This window comes from Alosa alosa, chromosome 9 (genome assembly GCF_017589495.1).
Source record: "Alosa alosa isolate M-15738 ecotype Scorff River chromosome 9, AALO_Geno_1.1, whole genome shotgun sequence".
NCBI classification, from domain to species: Eukaryota; Metazoa; Chordata; class Actinopteri; order Clupeiformes; family Clupeidae; genus Alosa; species Alosa alosa.
In genome coordinates, this window is record NC_063197.1 from 29,669,507 (window position 1) to 29,692,892 (window position 23,386).

A 23,386-nucleotide genomic window follows, 5' to 3' on the forward strand; every position below is an offset into this window, starting at 1 on the left:
AGCGTCGCCCGAGCTCTGCTGGGACCCCTGGCGGCTGAAGGTGATGTGGAGGTCACGCCGCTGCGGCTCAGCAAACTGAACGCCTTCTCGCTCCTCTGTGGTTCACAGGAGAAAACACACGCACGCGCACGTGCACACACACACACACACACACACACACACACACAGACAGACACACAGACAGACACACAGACAGACACACACACACACACACAGAACTGAGTTCCCACACACAGCTTGGAGGGACAAAGATAAAAGTGGGGCGTTCAAAAGAAGATTTCGAAGAGATGAAGACAGGGTGGTGGTGGTGACACAGAGAAAGCCTAACGGACAGTATTTACTGAAAATATTATAGACCATAGACATCAATTTTGTGACTAAATATCATGTGCTGCAGAGAAGCAAACAATGGAAATATGGCAACAGATGTGTATTTACATGTAACATTACTGGAGATCTGCCATGTTTATTTACATTTAATCGTAGTAGAGATCTGCCATGTTTATTTACATTTAACCGTAGTAGAGATCTGCCATATGTATTTACATCTAACCTTAGTGGAGATCTACCATATGTATTGACATGTAACATTACTGGAGATCGGCCATGTTTATTTACATGTAACATTACTGGAGAATGATCCCTCCAGCCAGAGTGGAGCCAGAGCACCTTAAAGTTTGCTGGCCAGATCTACTAGTTATTAACACATTCTATCAAAACATTTGTGCTTACACACTCCATTAACCACACACCCACAACCCAAAGCCAACTTGTTCAGGCCAAACCTTAATAGGGCCTCAGAATAGTTACTGCCAACACTATTGATACGGTTATTTTACGGCAGACCGTGTTCAGTAACAGTTCTGAGCCCCAGCTCTGGAACCAACTTTCGGATAACATTAAAGGGACACCAGGCAACGTTTTCGTGTTAATTACTCATCTTCTTAAGTCGGTATATGGTTAAATGACTCATTACAGGGCGAATGAAGACTCTCTCGCCCGCCCCTACTGCCTGTAGGAAGAATATCCCGCTTGCAAGTTCAGTGTATCGTACCCGGCGACCGAAGCAGTTTCAGTTTCCATCCTGCATCCACACCACAGAGGGAGGCTAACAAAACGCTAGCGATTGTTGCAAACGTGTGTATAATGGCAGAGCCGGCGAAAAAGCAGCGAAAACCCTTGACGGAAGATGCAAAGAAAAGGAAAAGAGCTTCAGACCGAGCGAGGGGGAGTTTCGTAGAGAAAAAGCATCAGGCTTGCCTGGTGTCCCTTTAAAAAGGCCCCAACTGTAGCCAGTTTTAAATCTAGACTTAAGACCAAACTGTTCTCAGATGCTTTCTGCTAACTGCACTGAGTTATAATTTCTGAATCTGTCTTGAAAATGATTCTACCTTGTGTCTTTTATTTTGTCTTTTTAATCATTCTCTATTTTTAAATGATTTTGCCTTGTGTGTTTTAGGTTTTCTTTTTATTATGATCTTTACTGTTTTGAACTATCCTTTGACTACATTGCCCTTCTATGCTTTTATTTGTTATTATTGCTTGGTTTTGTTTCTGTAAAGCACATTGAATGACCTCTGTGTATGAAATGCGCTATATAAATAAACTTGACTTGACTGAGTTCATCTCCTCAGAGTGCTGAGGGGTGCAGTCCTCACCCGCGGTCCCGTTGGTCTGCTCTGAGGCCAGGGAGGCCAGGCTGCCCAGGCTGCCCAGGCTGCCCAGTGCCCCCTGCTCTGTGGCCAGGCTGCCCAGGCTGCCCAGTGCCCCCTGCTCTGTGGCCAGGCTGGTGGGGGACAGCAGTGGGGAGAAGGGCTCCTGAGTACCCCCAGAGTCCGCCAGCCCGTTGACGGAGCCGGAGTGGGAGTGGGAGTCCGTCTGGGACTGGTTAAGGGTGTGCTCGTCGTCCTGGAAACTGCCGTTGGCTGTAAGCTCAGTCTCCAGCCCTGAGGACATCAGGATCTGCACGTCTAATTAACGAGAGGAAAGCCAGAACATTATAACAACAACAACAACAACAACTTCTATTTATATAGTGCACCCAAACGCTTTACAGTAAAGTGGGAACCTCACTAACCGCCACCAATGTGCAGCATCCACCTGGGTGTGCCATCACATACGTAATAAACACGAGAGCAAAGGGACATAGCAGAGGAAAGTGCTAAAAGGATATTATTTCACTGAACTAAATTAAGTGTTAAACAGATACATTTTTAAACTTTTAAACTGCTTTGGTACATCCTGAAGATATAATTACTTAGATGACATGCTAGTATTCAAGCCAACTATACTTTTGCAACTTTTCTAACATTTATCACCATTTGATGATTAGTTAACACATTTTTGTTTTCCACTTCATCTGTCTCTATGTGAGGGATTAGGGATAGGATGAATGGTGTAATGTGGAATTGAGTCATGGTAGGATAATCCACTCAAAACTCAATCTCAGTGTAGTTATCCATATCAGATTGTCCCGTCTGTGTGCCAGACAAAAAAGTTAACCAAACGAATGTCTGTGACCATAAAGCATTGGTATCCATTTCCTTTTTAAGGCTCCTCTAACAGTCTGTTGGCCAGCTCAGCTTGTGTTACACCGTCGAGCAAATCTAATATCAGCAGTTACTGGCATGAGGTTGAATACCGATATATACAGATTTCGATTTCTGAATGAACAACCCATCACTACTCTCAATCATTCTGTCTTCATGATAACACTCAGTCCCATTCTCATTCCCATTTCCTTTACCAGTGAAGGTGGCAGGTAAAAAGGTGAGAAAGATTTGCTGGGAGTTGACATATTTGACATAGCACTTCCACTGGGGTATGGAGCTCCCCCCTCGGCCCTCCAGCGGCTGCTCCTCGTCCACCAGCTCCGCATTGCTGAAACTCTGTCAAGGAAACGCAGGCAGGGAGAGAGAGAGGGAGGGAGGGAGAGGGGGAGAGGAGGAGAGAGAGAGGGAGGAAGAGAGAGAGTGAGGGAGGGAGAGAGAGGGGAGAGAAAAAAGAAAGAAAGAAAGAAAGAAAGAAAGAAAGAGAGAGAAAGAGAGAAAGAGAGAAAGAAAGAAAGAAAGAAAGAAAGAAAAAAAATAATAAAGGGAGAGAGAGAGAGAGAGAGCGCAAGCACAGAACACATGTCATCGCCGAGGCAATCACGAAGGGCCTTTCAGCAGGCCCCACTGGAGGGATTAAGGAAAATTGAAATTTTAATCACTGTTTGGAGCATTTCAGATGGAAGAGACACTCGTCTGGTGAATTCTACTTGACACTCGTACATCATATTTCCCCTGAAATACCCAGATTACCTAATGTTACGCCAACAAGATTAAGAGATCTTGGCTGATTATGTAAAACCAAATCACTATGACAGCAAGTTCCTATTTATTTATTTATTTATTTATTTAAATAAATATCTAAGGTCAGTCAGTACATGGTGACGCCTAGCTTATGTTGCTTAAGTTCAAAAGTAAAATCCACAAGACAGGCATAGGCATGAGTGAACCAGAAACTAACTAATTTCTACTGCTTTAGTTATGGTACCAGAAACTAATTCATTTCTACTGCTTTAGTTATGGTACCAGAAACTAATTCATTTCTACTGCTTTAGTTCTGGTACCAGAAACTAATTCATTTCTACTGCTTTAGTTATGGTACCAGAAACGAATTCATTTCTACTGCTTTAGTTATGGTTCCTGGTGTGAACGGCATTTAAGAGTTCACCTGCAGAGTGCTGGTGGAGCCAGTGGCATCTTTGCTGCTCGCAATGGTGTGGATGGACATGACCGTGTCCTGCCTGTCTGGGGGCTTCAGACACTCCTCTGGACACGGGCAGAAAGACATATATCCATATACATCACATACATACATGCATTCATACATACATACAATACACATTCATATGAACATAATATTCCAGACTCCCATCTCAACTCCCATCCAAGTGCAGGGTATTTGAGATGGCTGTTAACATTAACGGTTCTCTAAGCGCGGTTGGGGGACGTCACTTCTGCTGACGTTTCAAACAAAACGGAGAGCTAGCTCGCCCCTCCCTTCCCCTCCCGTGCAACAGAAACGGTCATGAGCGCGCAGTTTTTAGAGCCTGGGCTGTCCACAGGGGCCGCGTGTTTTTACAGCGTAGTCAGGGGGCAGGCAGCTAGCAGATCGTGAGGAGGTGATTGCTGTATGTGACAAAAAAAATCTCCATCTTAGAAACCGTGTACCGTCAATTCCCAACTATTAGCCGCGGCTTATACATTGATCTTGCAAAATTTCTTCAGCTATGAGGTTAATACACGGGGGCAGTTAATATGGTATTAACATGGTTTTGTTTCTTTTAACTTGCATAAACTTCGGCTTATACACAAAGCGGCTAATATACAGGAAATTACTGTAACAAGACTTAGAGAACCTTTAACACAGGACTGAAAGAAATGAAATCAGTCTCCTATTATCAAACTTGCTCTGATGAAGGCCATAATAGCCAAAATGCGTAGGCATGCTTTAATTCAACAGCCGAGTGATATAACAGGCTTTTTACATTGATATCTCTCTTGAATGCCTCATGAGAGGCATTCAAGGCATTCAATGTAACATTAGAGAACTATTAGGACCAAACTGAATAGCACTGCAGGAACGCCCAGGGCCCCAATTTATAAATTGGCACTGGCAAAAAAACTAGCAAAGTGCAAAGTCAGTCAAAGAGCAAAGAGCCTGGTGTATGAACTAAATATATCCGGGGCTTCGGGCTTGTAACCTAAGGGTTGCCGATTCGATCCGACAATGAGGGCGGGGGAAGTGGTTGAGCACTGCTCTCCCATGCCCACATCCACGGCTAAAGAGCCCTTGAGCAAGGCACCTAACCCCTCACTGCTCCTCGAGCGCTGCTGTAGCAGGCAGCTCAATGCTCCGGGTTAGTGTGTGCTTCACCTCACTGTGTGTTCACTGTGTGCTGTGTGTGTTTCACTAATTCACGGATTGGGATAAATGCAGAGACCAAATTTCCTTCACAGGATCAAAAAAGTATATACTTATACTAATCATGTGGGCGTGGCACGTGGGAGAATTTAACTGACCTGTCGTTGTTTGTGTTGAGGATCTTGCTCATGGTGTTAAATTAGCAAAGAGATTTTGTCCAGTTATTAAATTAGCTTTAGTTGGACTTCAGACTTTGCACTCTGCCTGCCATTCGAATTAGGGACACCCTGTTTTACACCCTAGTCACACTCCTTGCAAACCACCAACTCATGGAAATTACCTTTGATAACAGGCAGGGAGAAAGGGGCTACATGACCCTCCCTTTCCCTGCCCAGGATGTGATGCATAAAGGTCACATGGTCCACGTCGGCCAACGGGATCTCACGGTCGCTGAGGTCATGCTGCAGGGAGCTGTGGAAGAGGCTGAGCAGGAGCTCGTTGGGCAGAGAGGGGGCGCCCTGGAGTACCTCCTCATTCTCCGCTGAAAGAGGGAGGAAGGGAGGGAGAGAAGGAGAGAAGGAGACAGGGCATTCATCAAACATAATGTCCCGTACACCAAATGTCACAGCTAACAAGCCGAAAATGACTGACAAGGTCTGGAAATAGATGTGCGAAGTGACACTTTTACAAATTGGACTTCACATTCCGCTGTATATATTGCCTAGATGCTTCGTCCTAAGTGGCTCAGAGGATAGATATGGTACAGAGTCAGCTTGATGACTCCCTGGAAATTGAGCCCATGCACTTGGTGTTGCTCAAGCCTTGCTCTGTCATCTGAACTATGGGAGTACACAGCATCAAGACCATTAGAAACCTCTGAGTCACTACACACCACCACCAACATGAGATGTTCCATTAGGCTACTTAGTTTCCATTGTTTGTTTAAATCACCACCCCTCACACCAGCACCAAAACACTTTCACCGCTGCCATGCTGATTCCAATTCAGTTTCATTGTTGGCAGTGCTCTTATGAAAATGGATTGTTTATTACAGATTGTGATGAGATCCGCTGCACCACCAGGGAGCAGGGGACAAACAACAACACGAGACAGCACCACCGTTTCAGTGCTGTGTGTGTGGCAGGCTTTAGGCGAGGATCACATTAGTGGCAAGCGGCAAGCGTAACGCTCAGACCATAATAAGTTCCATCTCGTTCCTATGGTAACACAAACGGTTTGCCTTGAATACGCTCGCGTTGCGCTTTGAAAGTTGAACCAAGTTCAACGCTCAGCTTCCTTCAACGCAAGCGTTACGCCAGCGTTGCCACCGTTCCGCTGCCGAACCATAGAGAGGGAAACCTGCCGCTTGCTTGACGCTGGCTAATGTGATCCCCGCCTCTACCTCTGAGAAATCTCTACCTCTGCTAAGGGTGAGGAAAAAAATCTCGATCTGTTGGCACTTGGGTAGAAGCTTCATCAAGTCGAACTGGAAGGGCACCGTCTGGATGCTCTCAGTACTGGCAGGAACGTCACCCTCTTCAACACAGAAATGAACAAGACCAGCAGTTAATGTTCATGACCAAAGCGGTCACTGTATACCTGTGTATAAGGATTACTTTAAGACAACACTTTAAATCTTTCATTCTTAAATCCCTTTAAAAAGTGATGGTATACAGTAACTCTACAGAAAAGTAAACAGTAAAAAGAGGTCATCCCTAATTTCTAACAACTTAAAAACATTAACCAAATTAACAAACACAGTAAATACAACCCATTTAAATTGCATAATGGTGTGAAGGTATAATTGTCATCCATGAGCATCACTGGACATTGATGGCTTAATACACTGTGTGAGATTCTTCACTGTTGTTTTCCTCAGAAAGGGACGACTCACCAGCAGTGTCCTTGGCGCAACAGAAGGGGTACACCTGCTCCTTATTCTGGCACAACTGGCTCAGGTACTCGAAGGTCATCATGGTGGACATGCACGCCACGTCTCGGGGGAATATCTGATGAGGACAGAGAGGACGCTCATTTGCAACTTCTAATGGCCACTCAGTGACTAAAAGTTCCAACAGCCTGGTGTATAAATACCCTTTTCACATCACCTGAAATGGTGCATCCTGAACACTTAACTATTGCTACAGAGTGCGGTTGAAGCTAACTTTATTATAATTACCATGAGATTTCTTGTAAATACATTTACTGTATCAACAAATATACACGTGAATGTTAACATACAAGCATGCATGTATATCTGCACTTATGTCTGCATATCTGTGGATTAAAGTTTCTGCTAAATAAACTAGAAGAGCTCTCAGAGAGCAGAGACCTCTAGACACACAGACATGTAACTCTGGTCTATTCAAACTCATGGTCTCAGTGTCATTGGCTTTTAATGTCTCGACATAAACACTGTCCAATAATAATCACTTTTAGGCAATCAGTTTGTCAATAAAATGATTTACTGTTGCATGGATTCATTCATTCAACTTAAGATTAACCATACACTTTATTCGATAAACTCCAAAGCCACTATTTTGAGTGAGATCGTAAAGAATTGCATTTCCTTGGTCTGAACACTAGAGGGCAAACCAAGCGTGAATGCCATATGGCACAAGAGTAGCAAAAGCAAAACTAAACCATTACAGTGCTAATGGATCTGTTCCAATACGTGATTGGTCCAAGGACGAGCCTTTCTAAAGGATTTTAACCAAGTTTCATGGAAATCGGGCCTGTAGTTTTTGCTTAATTCTGAACACAGACAGACGGACGTACAGAGTAGACAGACAAGCCACTCCGAAAACATGATCGTAATGTAAACGCGTGGCTACTGACTGCCTGCGGGATCTCCTGGTAGGTGAGCCCCAGTAGGTGGCGCTGTTGCTCCAGGGTGCTCAACACAGTCCCGCTCTGGGGCTCCACCCAGCACTCCGTCACCAGGTTCAACTCCGTGTCCACGTCGATGGCCTCCACCTCAGTGTCGTTGTCATCGTCGGTGGAAAAGCTTTGAGATAATGACACAGAGCGAGAGAGACACTCAGGGATACAGGACAACAAATACTATAAATGTTTATACAGAAACACTGTGGCAGGCATATCAGTGAACAAAACACTTCTCTGGTTTTGGCAAGTGTCTCTGTGTCTCTCTGTGTCTCCCTGTGTCTCTCTGTGTGTGTGTGTGTGTGTGTGTCTCTGTGTGTGTGTGTGTCTCTGTGTGTGTGTGTGTGTGTGTGTGTGTGTGTGTGTGTGTGTGTGTCTGTGTGTGTGTCTGTGTCACTGTGTGTGTGTGTGTGTGTGTCTCTGTGTGTGTGTGTGTGTGTGTGTGTGTCTGTGTGTGTCTCTTGTGTGTGTGTGTCTCTGTCTCTGTGTGTGCGTGTGTCTCTGTGTGTGCGTGTCTGCGTGTGTCTCTGTGTGTGTGTGTGTCTCTGTCTCTGTGTGTGTGTGTGTCTCTGTCTCTGTGTGTGTGTGTGTCTGTGTGTGTGTCTCTGTGTGTGTGTGTGAGACAGAGAGACAACATCCCAATGCAGATAGACTCACCTGTCCTTTGTGGAGGTAGAGTGTGGGGGGAAAAGGATGTATTGCACTATGCAGGTGTGACTCTCCTCCTGCACGCCAACAGGCTGGCCCTGTAGTAGACACACACACACACACACACACACACACCACAGAGCAAAAGCGAACCAAGACCTCAGCACTACTGAAAGGCTGATGGTGCATACACTGATGCACGCTGTTGGCATCACTAATTACAAACAGTGTCAACACAGTGCATGCAATCAACATCATCTAGTCACTGCCCCAAAACTCATTACTAACACAGGAAGCCTTTTATTTCTCATTGTTGGCTTTCAACAGCAGTGTCAAACCAAAACACTTCCGTATGCATCAAGCCAGCACTGACATTTATGAAGCAACAGGGGCAGCAGTCCTCTTGGTCTAGTGTGAAAATGAAAACCTCTAGCCACATGGGCCACGATTAGAGGCATAGAGACTTGCTATCCCCTGGTCTACTCTACTGCAGTGAAGTTCCAGGGTGTTAGGGGCTGAGATTTGTGGCCGCTCTAAAGCTTAGAACAGCACATGAAAGGTAATGACCCCCCCACGGAGTGCTTTGTGTGATTTGTGCCACCTCTGGTTGCTATTAGCCTGGACATCTGTATTCCTCCTCTGTGTCTCAGAGCACCGCTCACCTTCATCGGAAGTTCTGTCACCATGTTGACAATGCCCTCCCCGCTGGCAGCGTAGTGAAAGCCCTCGGAGATGCGAATCCTGCACAAAATGACACAGTTTGCCCTTTAAAATTCGCAGCACAGGAAAACGGCACACAAAAGCAACTGGAAGCGACGAGACTGATGACTGATGATTTAGCCTCGAGCAGGGGCCGTCAATGGATGTGACTAGAATGCTGTGGAATGAATGCATTCTTTTATGAGAATGGTATTAGAATGTTTAGAAACTTCCCTGCTGAATGATTAATTAACTCTTATCAAATGTATAGCACACACAACTGCTGGATGTCAGAGAATTACATCATTTGTTTCGCCCCAATAGCAGAGCCCATGGAAATTAAACATGGGGTTTTCCTACAGACATATTATGCTTGAATGTGATTTTGCAAATATTACAAAAGCATTCCGGGGGGGAAGACTGATGATGCACACACCAGAGAACATTCTGCACACTGCTGCTTGACATCATTAATTGAAAAAAAAAAGTGTTTTGACAGTTTTAACAGCAGTGTCAACCAAATTATATTCTTGTGCATCAACCCAGCACTAACATCTTGTGATGAAACAACTGGCCAGGATAACAGCCAACAACTAACAGCTAACAGCTAACAGCTAACAGCTAACAGCTAACAGCGGGCACACTCACTCGGCCAACATGGAGAGGATGTGGGCCACGGCCTGCAGGGAGACGGCAGGGCCCAGGCCACTCTGCACAGTCCACACCCAGCGCTGGTGCAGGAAGTAGCGCGAGAGTGAGGCCAGCGTGGACGAGGCCGTGCGGCCGGCCGCCGAACTCAGCGGAACGGCCATGTTGGGTGGCTGGGCGAACGGCTCCATGTTGAGGATGAAGGGCGTGCGAAAGTCCAGTGGGAGCTTCTCGTACCTGCAGGATTGGTAAGTTTTAAAACCACATTAAACTCTCATCCGTCTCTCTTTCCACTATGAAGAGAACACTTTAGCCACAACTGTGAGAGAAGCAGGAAATCCTACATTTAAAGTTGAATTTGAAATACATTTACAATAATACAGTAATAGTATCATTTCCTGTGTATTAGCCTCATTGTGTATAAGCCGCAGGACTGTTTTATGCAAGCTAAAAGAAACAAAACCATATTAATACCATATTAACTCCCCCCGTGTATTAACCTCATAACGGAAGAAATTTTGCAAAATCGATGTACTGTATTAGCTGCAGCTAATAGTTTTTATAGGTAGGAAATTACGGTATGCCTAGGTTATGAAGAGACAAACAATATACCGGTAGGCATTTATCAGTGTTGTTGACAACACACCAAGCTGCACTAGGTGCAGGAACTACTGTTGAAAAGGAACCTATAACTGATATAAAACACACTACTAAACAGGAGTGTGGCCATCAGTCAATCACCTGATCAGCATCTTCTCCAGGGGCTTGTGGAGCAGCACCACACAGGGCCGGTCAGACAGCGCGGGCTTAAGGGCCGGAAGTGGCGGCGATTTGGAGGGCGAGGTGTTGTTGCCCAGCACTTTCCTCTTGGTCTTGGGCGTGGCCTCCTTGTTCTGGACACGGTGGGGGAAGCGCAGCCTCAGGATCTGCTCCCGCAGCTCGTCCACAATCTGTGTACGAGAAGAAAAAAGGCCGTCATGAGGCTGCTTCACCGCTACACACTCAGTTCAGAGGAACAGACGGATTTGTAGGACCGGCCGTCATGAGGCTGCTTCACTGCCACACGCTCAGTTCAGAGGAACAGACGGGTTTGTAGGCTGCAGGTATTACTGTTTGCTAACGCAATTGTGGTTAAGATGGTTCCTGTAAACAGTAATCAATATTTCTGCTACCACTTATACATTCCATTTATGGGTCCATTATCTCTGTTATTATACTGTGTTTTTTCAGTGTTTGGTGCTGTAGATACTTAGCTTAGCTTGGATGCTATATGGGTAAGCACACAAATAGGAACAGTTTTAGTGATGTAATTTCTACTCACAATTTGAGGTCAGCCACTATCTACTGAGACGCATCGGCTCTGCAGGGATTCATGACTCACCTTGTTCCTGGTGTGAGCCAGGGTTCCAATAGGGAAGCCCAGTCGCAGCACCATGCAAGGGGCTTTGGAGATCAGCCGCACCAGGTAGAAGGAAGTGGGTGGCTGGTCTGAAGCACTGTGGAGCCAACAACGCATTCATTAACTTTTCTTTGGAGTGTGTGTGTGGGTATGTGTGTGTGTGTGTATGTGTGTGTGTGTGTGTGTGTGTATTTCTTTCTGGTGTTAGGGTGTTGGTGTGTTTAGAACTGAAAAAGACAACTCAATCTCCCAAATCATAAAGTAGTCATGCCACTCCATTAACACATGCCTCCATGTTCTCTGGAGAGACTACATTTCCCATGAACCATCTGTACCTGTAGATGAGCTTGACGTAAGAATAGCCCTCCACCAGCACAAAGCTGCTCCAGTCCCGCAGCAGGGAGGTGAGGGCTGAGTGGGAGATGCGGCACTGGATGGTGCTGAAGCGCCCGTTGCTGCCAGCGTTGTGCACATGTTTAGGTACCGGCCTACACACAGGGGGACAGACACAGGTACCAGACACATCATTTAACACTTTCTGAATCCTAGGACCCAGAGACAGGTACCAGACACATCATTTAACACTTTCTGAATCCTAGGACCCAGAGACAGGTACCAGACACATCATTTAATGCTATCTGAATCCAAGGATCCAGCTTTTGTTGCTGTGAGTCACTTTGGACAAAAGGGTCCTTCTCTCTTCTCTCTCTTCTCTCTCTTCTCTCTCTTCTCTCTCTCTTCTCTCTCTTCTCTCTCTTCTCTCTCTTCTCTCTCTCTCTCTCTCTCTCTCTCTCTCTCTCTCTCTCTCTCTCTCTCTTTCCTCTCCTCTCTTTCCTCTCCTCTCTTTCCTCTCTCTCTCTCAGCATTTCAAGGCCATCAGGCAGACCTACATTAACTGTGGCTATTACAGATGAATTAAGTGTGTTAACTTTGGAGTGCATTAGGACGCTCACGTGTCATGCTCCAGGATAATGGCGATGCGGTGCATGTGCAGCCAACGCTGCCAGAAGTTTGCGTCCATGGAGAGGATGGGCTTCCAGTAGGAGGCAAACTGGGACTGGCTGGAGTCTTTGGAGCCACTATGCTGCAGGGAGAGAACCTGAGGAAGACAGGAGATGATTAGCCTGGGGTGCGTTTCCCAAAACCATAGTTGCTAACCTGTTAGCAACTTAGTTGGTTGGCAATAGGAAATTGCATTACAACCATTCCTGGTTAGCACCAGACCGTGACCTGCAGAGCAAATTTAAATGTGCCAAAGTGTTCGGGGTTCTCCCAGGCTAGGAGACGATAAGACGAGAGAGAGAGAGAACATCAGAGTTAATTAACCTCCATAATCAGAAACACAGTTTATACTATGTTAATTCTTTAATAATTTAGCAGTAGTTGCTATCCACAGGGTCTGAAAGAAATGATACATGGGGCAACAATTTGAGCAATGTTGTTGGGCAAGTCACATGAACGGTTGTTAATTTCTGATTGGATGATTGCGACAAGTTGCACACTGATGGTTGAAGTACTCTAAATAAAATTGTATTACTCAATAACAATGGAGTACCCGCAGAGCTTCACTCAGTAACACTGCTCAGCAACATTGGGCCTCATTCACCAATATCTTCCTAAGAATTTCCATAACTTCGTTCTTAAGAATGTCTTACGAAAACCCTTAACTTATTGAATGCCAAGCTGTTTTCGGGAGCTTTGTCCTAGAGTGCCAGCAATCTAGACCATTGTTGATGATTTTTGTACAGCCACAGCATATTCTGTGTTATAGCTATGAACACATACAATGGCTCGTTTAAAAGGTGAGACTTTAAGTCTCACGCTGGAAGTGATCAGGGAAGTGATCAGCGAGACCTGGCGAGACTGCCACCTAGTGATAGACCCACGAAAATGGCCTGGTTTTGACCTGACGTGCATGCGTCACTGATTCGACCCAAAGCGGCAACCGAGTTATGATAAAATGTCCAGATAAAATGTCCAGATTGTGCGTTTTCATGAGTTTTCGATCGTCATACATTTCATTTCCATTAATCACAGAGTTCCCAAAATCACATATAAGGTGTGTTAGAGTGTCTAGTTTCGTAATTAAAAACAAAAGCTAAAAATGTAATATTACGTTTTTGGCACTCAACGCATGGGAAGGAAACTTACGTTTTTGGCACTCAATGAGTTAAGCAGATTCACAGAGGTGTTCTTAAACCTCAAAAAACGACTGCAAAAACCGCTTAAGTGGACTTTAAGAGCAAATTTCTTTGTAAGAATGTTTGGTGAATGAGGCCCATTAAGCTTAAAGTTGCCCTGTGTAACATCACCTTTACAATACTTCATGGTTATATTTTTTCATCAGTGTGTTACTGGAGAAAGACACTGGAATGAGACTGATCAAAAGCCTCTCTTGAAACGTAGCCTTGGCCAGTGAATGCTCCATTGAGTTCAGCTACAGCATGCGATGTGCGGAGAGAGAGATTAAAGAGAGTGGCACTCACAGGGGTGGTGGATCCAGGGGGGATGTAGAAGAGTGGTACTCCGTTCTTTGTGCTCTCAGGAATGGTGTAGTGCTCAGAGATTGAGTTGAAGGACTGCAAGTGGACCAGCATCTGGTCCGTCTGGTTTATGCTGCAGAAGAATCACAGCACAAGAGAGGCATGAGTATAAGTATAAGTATAAGTATAAGTATAAGTATAAGTATAAGTATATATACTCTTTTGATCCCGTGAGGGAAATTTGGTCTCTGCATTTATCCCAATCCGTGAATTAGTGAAACACACACAGCACACAGTGAACACACAGTGAGGTGAAGCACACACTAAACCCGGCGCAGTGAGTTGCCCGCTACAACAGCGGCGCTCGGGGAGCAGTGAGGGGTTAGGTGCCTTGCTCAAGGGCACTTCAGCCGTGCCTACTGGTCGGGGTCCGGCAACCTTCCGGTTACAAGTCCAAAGCGCTAACCAGTAGGTCACGGCTGCCCCGAGAAGAGAGGCATATGGATAACCGTAGAGTCACAGACAAAAAGAGATAAGACTTCCGCTTAGAAATAAGTCAATCATGTTCTGAGGTCAATTCTAAAATCACCCTCTTTCCAAACAATGAAAACTAGTTCATATTGGTCTTGTATGATGTTTGTAAACGCACCCCTTGTGAGGTGCTCACGGCGGTAGAGAATGCTTTGAATCAAGAAAAAGTGTCATGGCACACTCTCAAAACTTCAATATTTTTTCGACCAACGTTTCGGCATTACGCCTTCATCAGGGTCTTCCCTCTGCCACTCTGCCACTCTATTACTCCCCTTCACCGCCCCCGTCTGACAGAGACAGCCCTTGACCCCTGCCCTGAGGGGTCAGCGTCCGCTGGCCGCTGCGACCTCACCTCTGTAGCGTGTTCCAGAAGCGGCGGATGACGGAGGTGCGGTAGGGGCTGGTGATGGGCTTCTTCATGGTGCAGCTGATGTCGTGCAGAATGTCATAGCTGCCCTCCATGGACACCTCCACCCAGGTGGTGCGGTTGGCCGGCTCCAGGGGCCAGGAGGCCACCGCCAGATACTCGATCCGCATGTTGTGCTTCCACAGCAGCACCAGCTTCACCTCCAGCTGGGTGCCCCCTACAGGTCGGGGCACATGGGCAACAAACACGGGGTCAAAAACGGACCAAGCAATGAGACAGAGGTGGGATTATATAAAGGCATAGTGTTATTACATGTACATGTTTGAGAGAAACTTTTCACAGGCTGTTTACAGGATGCACAAAACATGGGATTGAGTGGGCTTGATTGTTATGGCCTTTGTTTTAATAGGATGTATATGATTTTTAAATGTATGTGCCGCAGTGTGCGTGTGTATGTGTATGTATGTGTACGGTGTGTGTGTGTGTGTGTGTGTGTGTGTGTGTGCGTGTGTATGTGTGTGTGCGTGTTTATGTGTATGTGTGTGTGCGTGTTTATGTGTATGTGTGTGTGTTTACCTTTACAGAGGCTGATCTCGCGTATGGTGTAGCCCTCTCGGAGTCGCACGGACACCACGCTGACCAGGTCCGCGTGCACTTCCTTCTCCGTGTGTTTCTTCCGCCGCATCATGAGCGCGGGATTCCCACTGGTCGACACCAGGTGTTCATTAAAGAGCTTGTGCTGAGCAACTGCAGCAAACACACACACACACACACACACACACACACACACACACGCAACATACAAAAACAGATGCAAATTACGTCAATTATCCTCCCATCACCCAAACATCTGCTCTCAAATATAAAAATTATGTTGTACTGGATGTACAATTAGCCTGATGAAACATTAAACATGAATGTAGTTGTTGCATGTCAGTATTCAACATTACACACACATTAGGACACAGCTGTGGGCAAATGAATTCACAAAAGGAAATGAAAGTCCTATAAACAGCTTTTTAACCACGTACATGTGGTTCTGTTCCTCTTCCTATGCTGCAAGGCACTTAAATGGCCACTTGAACCATCTTAGCTGAGATAAAATTAGCAACTATCTGTATCTTAACTCTTATTCTGCCATCTTGCCTAATTCCATATAATATGCAGTAGTAATCTCAGTATCTAATGACGAAGCCAAGCACAACAGGGTTGAAGAACTCCAGCTCCATAATGTCTTAATGGAAATGAGTGAAACAGAACAGTGGCCTGAGAGTAGCTTGTGTGCTCAGGAGGAATGAAGATAACATTAGGAGCATGGAGAGGAGCCGAAATAACCCCCATAAAAATACTTTCTAATTGGAGGACAGACCGTCTGCACAGTTCCTGAAATACCAGGGCAGCGAAACTCGGCTCTGACCCGTTTCATAATTCTCCATTTCTGCAGGGCTTTGTCTACCCTACTTACCCCCCCGCAGATAAAAATCAACAGCATTCTTGGCATTTCCCACCGCCGCTAGAACTGAGAAATGGGAGGATGCTGCTCCCTGTCCTGCTGCATTGATTATTGTGTTGTCTGTAAAGTGTGGCCAAGCAGTGAGGCAGGATTCATAGCATAGGGAGAAACAGTCACTTCCCCCACTGGTTTATGAGGCCCTGCTAACCACACAGCTTTAGAATAAACAACTTGGGTGATGGGAATTACGCAAGATGTAAAAATGAATGTGCAGCACTATTTGTTGATCTTTCTAAGGCCTTTGGCACTGTAAACGTTGAGTAAAATTGGTGTGTCTGCAAAAGGTAATGGGATGGTTGAAAAACTATCTTTTGTTGTGATTTGAGTGTGTAATATGTGACTGTATAACATCTGAGAAGGCTGCTATTAAGATTTGTGTTCCACAAGGATCCGCCACGGGGCACGGGTACACATATCGCTAATGCAAGTATGTACCTGTATGTAGATGACACCACTATCTATTGCTCTGCCCCTTCGCCACTGAAGGTGCTGGTGAAACTTTCCTTTAAATCTCCATACATTAAACTTGTAGTAAAACAGCTTAAGGTAAAGCTAGAATTCTTCTTTAGAAACAAGGCTTGTTTTAGTTTAAAAGTGAGAAATTCTTGCAGCCACTCTTTCATTTGTTCTAGATGACTTTCTATATGCATGCTTCAAAGACTGTGTTGTTTTATGCTCACTAGATTCTGTATATAATTCTGCACTATGTTTTATAAGTAAGGCTGGGTGCTGCCTTTCAGGGCTCACTTAGAAAATAGACTTCTGTCCCAATGTGACTACCCTGGTTAAACATGGATACATTCTGATGCATTTGTGCATTGACATGTTGTGCATTTGATTTATTTGATTTAGTTATTTTAGTATTTAGTATTTTTTTATAGTATCTTCTACTGTCTCTATTGTGCAGTGGAGTTTTTTTTTTTTTTTTGTATATACTTATATTACTTTTTCTGCTGTAAGTGCATGTTGTGTGTGATGTCTGTATGCTACTGAGAAAACAATTCTCTATTAGGTCATCACTATGATAACATCTTTGGTTATGCAAGTGTACGTACACTGGCATGTATTAGCTCAAGCTATGCACACCAGTGCTTTGTTCTGATAATAAGTATAATGATAAGTATATATACTTTTTTGATCCCGTGAGGGAAATTTGGTCTCTGCATTTTAACCCAATCGGTGAATTAGTGAAACACAAACAGCACACAGTGAACACACAGTGAGGTGAAGCACACACTAATCCCGGCGCAGTGAGCTGCCTGCTTCAACGGCGGCGCTCGGGGAGCAGTGAGGGGTTAGGTGCCTTGCTCAAGGGCACTTCAGCTGCGGCCCACCGGTCGGGGCTCGAACCGGCAACCTCCGGTTATAAGTCCAGAGTGCTAACCAGTGGGCCCGGGCTGCCCCTAATAGCTTCATCTCCAGCACCATGTCAGTGTGAGGGCGTGTGGTCTTACAGCAGTAGTACTCCGGGTTCAGTGACTCGCTGGTCTTGAGGAAGGAGTAGGTGAGGAAAGCCTTGTGGTAGGTGTTCATCTCCTGGCTGCTGGGGTCCGGCTCGGGACAGGTGGACAGGTACGAGCCGAACGTGGCCAGGGAGATGAACTTCATCAGCTCCACGTTGGGGATGTAGCCAAAACTGCAGTCGTACGAGTATGCTCCACCCACCTAGCAGTCAACCGATCACACACACAGACATGCAATTTCGCAAACACTACATTCAAAACCTGAAGCAAGTAGAAGAATGTTTTGAATGTAGTGTTTGTAGTGTATTGAATATTATGTTTCCATCTACTACGTTACTAAGCCATTACTTTCAGCCGGTTTGGAAATTGGACTAATGTAACATGATTTTTTTTTCCTTTTGAATTGATTTTCTTTTTTACTTTTTATTTGTTAATTTGTATGTTGACTGTCGTGTATGTCTTGGTGTCACAGGTACACTGGCGACAGGTACGACACTCTGTCCGGCATCTTTTGTCTTTTTGCTATGTGTCTTGTATATGGAGCGCTTTGGGTTGCACTCTGTGCATGTTAAATGCGCTATAAAAATAAAACTGACTTGACTTAACTTGACTAAACTTACTGTATAGACATTTAAAGGGAAACACAGGAACATTTCCACCAGGGTTTTTTTCTGTTTTTAAGTCCAAACTCAAAATGAGAATCTATGCAGTATTAAGCTAGCAGGCTAATACCGGCAATAGCATAGTGTCACATCAAAGTTAACCACTTTTTTCACCATTAACATGTCAATACAAGTTGTCGGCCCAGGTTGAAAATGTGATGTTTCCTATGGACCCTTTCAAGAGAGTTCCATTATCAGCATCATAGTTGGCCCCACAAGACTTCCGTTTTAACATTCCATATGTTATCTTAATGCAGAGGAAGTAGATTGGGGCCCAAATAGAATGTTCAAGCATCGTTTTTGTTTTACCTTGGTTGAAAGGGTCTATAACTCGACATGATCCTTGTGATGGATGGGCAACCCACCTGGACAAAAGAGCAGGCAATCGTGGCACTCCTCAGCTGGTTCAGCAGGGTTTCACACACGGCCACGTCCGGCACACTGGTGACTCCATCAGTGATGATGATTATACCTGCCGGACAGGTACACCTGCGTAAGTATGGAGTTTATGCAGATCTAGCTAGTTTAATTATTATACCTGCCAGACAGGAACACCTGCTTAAGTACGGAGTTTATGCAGATCTACAGATGATGAAATTAAGATCATGGAACTCTCTTGAAAGGGTCCATAGTCACGTACTGGTTCTAATTAGCATTCCATAGTGCATGCTTTCAGGCTGTTCATCTTATCACATTCTTCTAATCAATGTTATGCATATGGTGTATAATGTATGGAATGCATGTATATCTACAACAGTGGTTCTCAAAGTGGGGTCCGCGACCCATAGCCAAGGGGTCCGCAAAATAATTTGCTTGAAATTATAAAGTTGAGTTTTATCATTTTAAAAATTAATATCTACAGATGATGCCCCTTTTTACCCATAAAACTTAGGTCATGAAGAACCATTCCTACTACTGCTTAGCTTGGCATATTTGTTAGCCAGCTAGTTGATGAATGTGTAGAAATGTTTGAGTCAGTCCATGTTGTCAAGTGATACAAAATCCAAAACTGACAAAAGACGAAGTTGCACATCTGCCAAAAAAACATGGGATAGTGGACCTGTCCACAACTTCAGAGAATACAAATGACATGCTTAATTGTTACGGTTATGAGGGGGGTCTGTGTGTATGTATGTGTATATGTATGTGCTTTTGTGTTTATGTGTTTGTGTGTGTGTGTGTGTGTGTGTCTGTGTGTGTGTAAGGCTGCACACCTGCGCTGGAGTTTGGGGGCAGGAGCTGGAGGGCGAGGATACCCTGCCGTACCATACTGACTAGTCCAACATCCGCCGTCACCATGGAAACTCCCAGCTTCCTCTGAGGCTCTTCTTCCATGACGTCGCTGGGCAGCCCATGGCAGATGGAGCCTCCATCACACTGCTGGTGCACGCGCACGCACACACACAGACACACACAGACACACACAGACACACACAGACACACACAGACACACACACTTAAAAAAGAGAGCTGCCACAATCCTTCTGTGCTATGCTCATGTGTCAAATTCCCTTCTGTCACTTTTGCCAGTGACACCGCTGTGAATTATCACTGAATTCACTTTGCTAGTGACAAAGACACAGTTGGAGTAGTATAAGCAAGAGGTTTGACCTGTCCCCTGGCCTGGTCGTTCTGCTGTTGAAGCACCTCGGCGATGTTGTTCTCCACAGCTCGCAGCTGCTGATAGATCTGCTGCAGGAACTTATCCAGGTCAGTCCCATCCAACTGGCAGCCCTGCACCAACACCTGAGACAAAACACGCCCCTTTACTTCTGCCATTTCTATTCACCCCCTATGGACCCTTTCAACAAGGTAAACAAAAACAATGCTTGAACGTTCTATTTGGGCCCCAATCTACTTCCTCTGCATTAAGATAACATATGGAATGTTAAAAAGGAAGTCTTGTGGGGCCAACTATGATGCTGATAATGGAACTCTCTTGAAAGGGTCCATAGTCGCGTACTGGTTCTAATTAGCATTCCATAGTGCATGCTTTCAGGCTGTTCATCTTATCACATTCTTCTAATCAATGTTATGCATATGGTGTATAATGTATGGAATGCATTCTACAATAGTGGTTCTCAAAGTGGGGTCCGCGACCCATAGCCAAGGGGTCCGCAAAATAATTTGCTTGAAATTATAAAGTTGAGTTTTATCATTTTAAAAATTTATATCTACAGATGATGCCCCTTTTTACCCATAAAACTTAGGTCATGAAGAACCATTCCTACTACTGCTTAGCTTGGCATATTTGTTAGCCAGCTAGTTGATGAATGTGTAGAAATGTTTGAGTCAGTCCATGTTGTCAAGTGATACAAAATCCAAAACTGACAAAAGACGAAGTTGCACATCTGCCAAAAAAACATGGGATAGTGGACCTGTCCACAACTTCAGAGAATACAAATGACATGCTTAATTGTTACGGTTATGAGGGGGTCCTCGGAATATTTTCTCCCCCAAAAGGGGTCCTTGGAACCAAAAACATTGAGAACCCCTGATCTATAACATATATGAGGTGTATGGTATTTATACTTTATATGGTGGTATACTGGTGCAGTGTTTCCCATACATTGATTTATTTGTGGCGGCCCACCACAATATCAACATTGACCACCACACAATGATTTTCCTGGTTGTACTAAACTGTGCTTAAATCTGGTTAGAATCATAACCGCGGTGCGCTAATTTGTTAAAAACTGTTGCATTCGAGTTAATTCTCCAAACCTACCACCACAAATAGAATTCAATTCTGTGGGAAACACTGTGGTGACATTGTAAGGTCTTAAATCACCTGGTGAGTGTTGAGTCCAATGATGGAGGAGTAGGCCAGGATGGTGATGAACACCATGGGCTTAAAGAGCAGGTCTGTTCCAGGCACTTTAAAGGGTCGGGCCAAGCCGGCCAGACACCGGGACAGAGCATGGAACACTTCGTCGAAAATCATCTCACCTGTGCAGTCATCCTGGACAATGCAGACCCAATAGAAACATAGCCTTGAGATACACAGCCATCAGAACACTGGCATGCATGAGCCATAGGTCCATCTGAGAAACAGTCTGTAAAAGGCCTGTTAGCAGCCCCTAACGCAAATAGCTTTGTCATACTCTGGTGTGAATTTTAGCAAATGATTGAGAGAGACATTACCTAAGGCAAGTTCTTCTCTTGGCAAATGTAAATCACAGACCCTATCTGACTAGGCCTACTACTAGGCCTCTTTAAAAACAGTTCCAAACACTGTCTAGGTGTATCCTGGAAGAATGAATGAACCAAACCGAGATGAGTATACATAGAGATTACACTGCACAACATAACACAATCATAAATTCAAGCTGCCATGACCATCCGCTATGGTCTGTGCTTATAAAAGACTGACAATAATATATTTCAGCCGAACACAAAAACATCCTAGTCTAAGGGAAAACCTTTCTGCAGACACTGTGCTTCCATTTTAATCACCTCTACCTTTTAAAATCATCTACACATCCTCAAGCTTTAAAAACACTCTCAAATCAGCGTTGTAAGAGTTGCTCTGGTACCAGTGAGAAGCTTTATTGGTTATTGGGGTCATGTACAGATAAGAATAATCTCAATGTCGTAAAAAAGGACACCGACTCTCTTACCACAATCCCTGTGGAGGGGCTGAGGTCCAGCTCTATGATGAAGCGGTAGCGGCGCGCCAGGAAGTTGACGCACGAGGCCGGCACCAGCTGGTAGGGCAGAGTAGAGGGAGAAAACTCTGCCTGCCATCCTTTGGGCAGAATACTCAGAACGTCTAGCTCATTCTCTGACTTGTCCTGCAAGAAGAGGAGTGCGAGACATCAGTAAACACAGTAGCATAGAGTAGGGAGAGCAGGGAAGGAAACAAGGGCAAATGAATGGTCAGTGTAGCCCAACTCACCAATTCAGCCTTAGGCGAGGGCTGAATGACCTGGTTGAGTTTGCTCAGGAACCAGGCAAGACGGACATTGCGAGAGATGCGGTACTCCTCCTTCATAAGCAGGAAAACCTGGTCTGCCTCCTCTACCTAGAGGCCAGGGAATACATCAAGATGTGAGCAGTTGAGCTTCAACAGTCTAGTTATCCTTCAACTGTAGTAGAAAATACATTATTGAACAAGTTGTAATCTAGATATAATAGCTTATGTAAATATTTGTGTACACTGTACACAAATATTGTATCGAATATTTCAATACAGTATCGAATATTTCAAAAGTGCTAGCAACTCAAGCAGCGACAGATATGTTGCATCACTGCCAGCTAACTGATTTGCAACATGAACAGTTGTTTTTCTTTGAGTACAAAAATAGCTTCCTGGCACTGCGCTGCTCTGACACTATACACAGTATGCAAAGGGGTAAATCATCGGCCATACGGACCATGGTCATACACTAGCGCTGTGTCTTCCACCGGAAAACAAGCGCAATGTGTCTGTGTCGAACAGGACATTGAGAGGCACGGTGTTTTGACAAGCAGCCAAGTTTTAACACGAGACAGCAGCCTTATCGTTACTTCGTGTTTCCTCAAAATCGAATTACTTAATTTGTGGCATTTGACTATGATCACAATAACATTATCCAGAGGTATTGAGACATTTTGAGAGGGATCATCTTCGTTCATGTCATTTCCTTCCACGTAGGGAGTGGTTAGAAAACAACACACAGACGCAGACAAACGTGCGCTACCGAGATAGCTGACCAGCCTTTCTCCTCGTCCCATGTATGTCACTTTGTACACTTTAACTAACGTTGCATAGTTTGATCACATTAATCAGAAAAGTAGCGTAAAAAAACACACATATTTTTTAAGCAACAGAGAAAATGCATTGAAGAACAATTGGAATCGAAGCACAAAGACATTAAGTGCAGTCATATGCCCAAATCGCTCTTCAAGTTGCAACTTAGCAAGCTAGACTACAACTAAGCAGACATGCAGGTTGCTGCTGTTATGACAGTATGGTATGACATGACATGAAGTTAAAGTTAAAGTGGCCGGTTGGCCAACAAGTTGAATATTAAAACGTACCTCATTGTCCTGTCTTTCAGCCATGCCTTGGTGTAGTGCATTACTAGAAGATCGGTTGTCCGGATCCGTTGATGACAGACACCCTCTTTATATCGATTTGGCTAAGCTTTCGGTTGCAGTGGTCTCAGAAATTGTTGTTTATTTAGTTAAGCTGCAT

At 44.7% G+C, this 23,386-nt stretch overlaps 1 protein-coding gene across 6 annotated transcripts in view; it reads right to left on the minus strand.

The window, feature by feature from the left end:
- The window catches only part of szt2 (SZT2 subunit of KICSTOR complex), a 126,913-nt gene extending 103,538 nt beyond the window's left edge, over positions 1-23,375 (minus strand). For all 6 annotated transcript variants that reach the window (XM_048252707.1, XM_048252708.1, XM_048252706.1 and 3 more), the window contains exons 1-26: positions 23,230-23,375; positions 22,106-22,231; positions 21,828-22,001; positions 20,999-21,169; positions 19,819-19,953; positions 19,422-19,587; positions 18,573-18,679; positions 17,537-17,747; positions 15,146-15,316; positions 14,555-14,786; positions 13,675-13,804; positions 12,142-12,287; positions 11,524-11,676; positions 11,171-11,285; positions 10,531-10,739; positions 9,790-10,026; positions 9,105-9,183; positions 8,452-8,540; positions 7,750-7,918; positions 6,806-6,920; positions 6,331-6,447; positions 5,252-5,452; positions 3,718-3,815; positions 2,747-2,888; positions 1,659-1,970; positions 1-95 (exon numbers count right to left, since the gene is read on the minus strand). The exon at positions 1-95 is cut by the window's left edge and continues 107 nt beyond it. In XM_048252707.1, coding sequence (XP_048108664.1) covers positions 1-95; positions 1,659-1,970; positions 2,747-2,888; positions 3,718-3,815; positions 5,252-5,452; positions 6,331-6,447; positions 6,806-6,920; positions 7,750-7,918; positions 8,452-8,540; positions 9,105-9,183; positions 9,790-10,026; positions 10,531-10,739; positions 11,171-11,285; positions 11,524-11,676; positions 12,142-12,287; positions 13,675-13,804; positions 14,555-14,786; positions 15,146-15,316; positions 17,537-17,747; positions 18,573-18,679; positions 19,422-19,587; positions 19,819-19,953; positions 20,999-21,169; positions 21,828-22,001; positions 22,106-22,231; positions 23,230-23,253 — 3,924 coding nt within the window. In that variant the 5' untranslated portion in view covers positions 23,254-23,375. The remainder of the gene's footprint in view (positions 96-1,658; positions 1,971-2,746; positions 2,889-3,717; positions 3,816-5,251; positions 5,453-6,330; positions 6,448-6,805; positions 6,921-7,749; positions 7,919-8,451; positions 8,541-9,104; positions 9,184-9,789; positions 10,027-10,530; positions 10,740-11,170; positions 11,286-11,523; positions 11,677-12,141; positions 12,288-13,674; positions 13,805-14,554; positions 14,787-15,145; positions 15,317-17,536; positions 17,748-18,572; positions 18,680-19,421; positions 19,588-19,818; positions 19,954-20,998; positions 21,170-21,827; positions 22,002-22,105; positions 22,232-23,229) is intronic.
- Between the last annotated feature and the right edge of the window lie 11 nt (positions 23,376-23,386).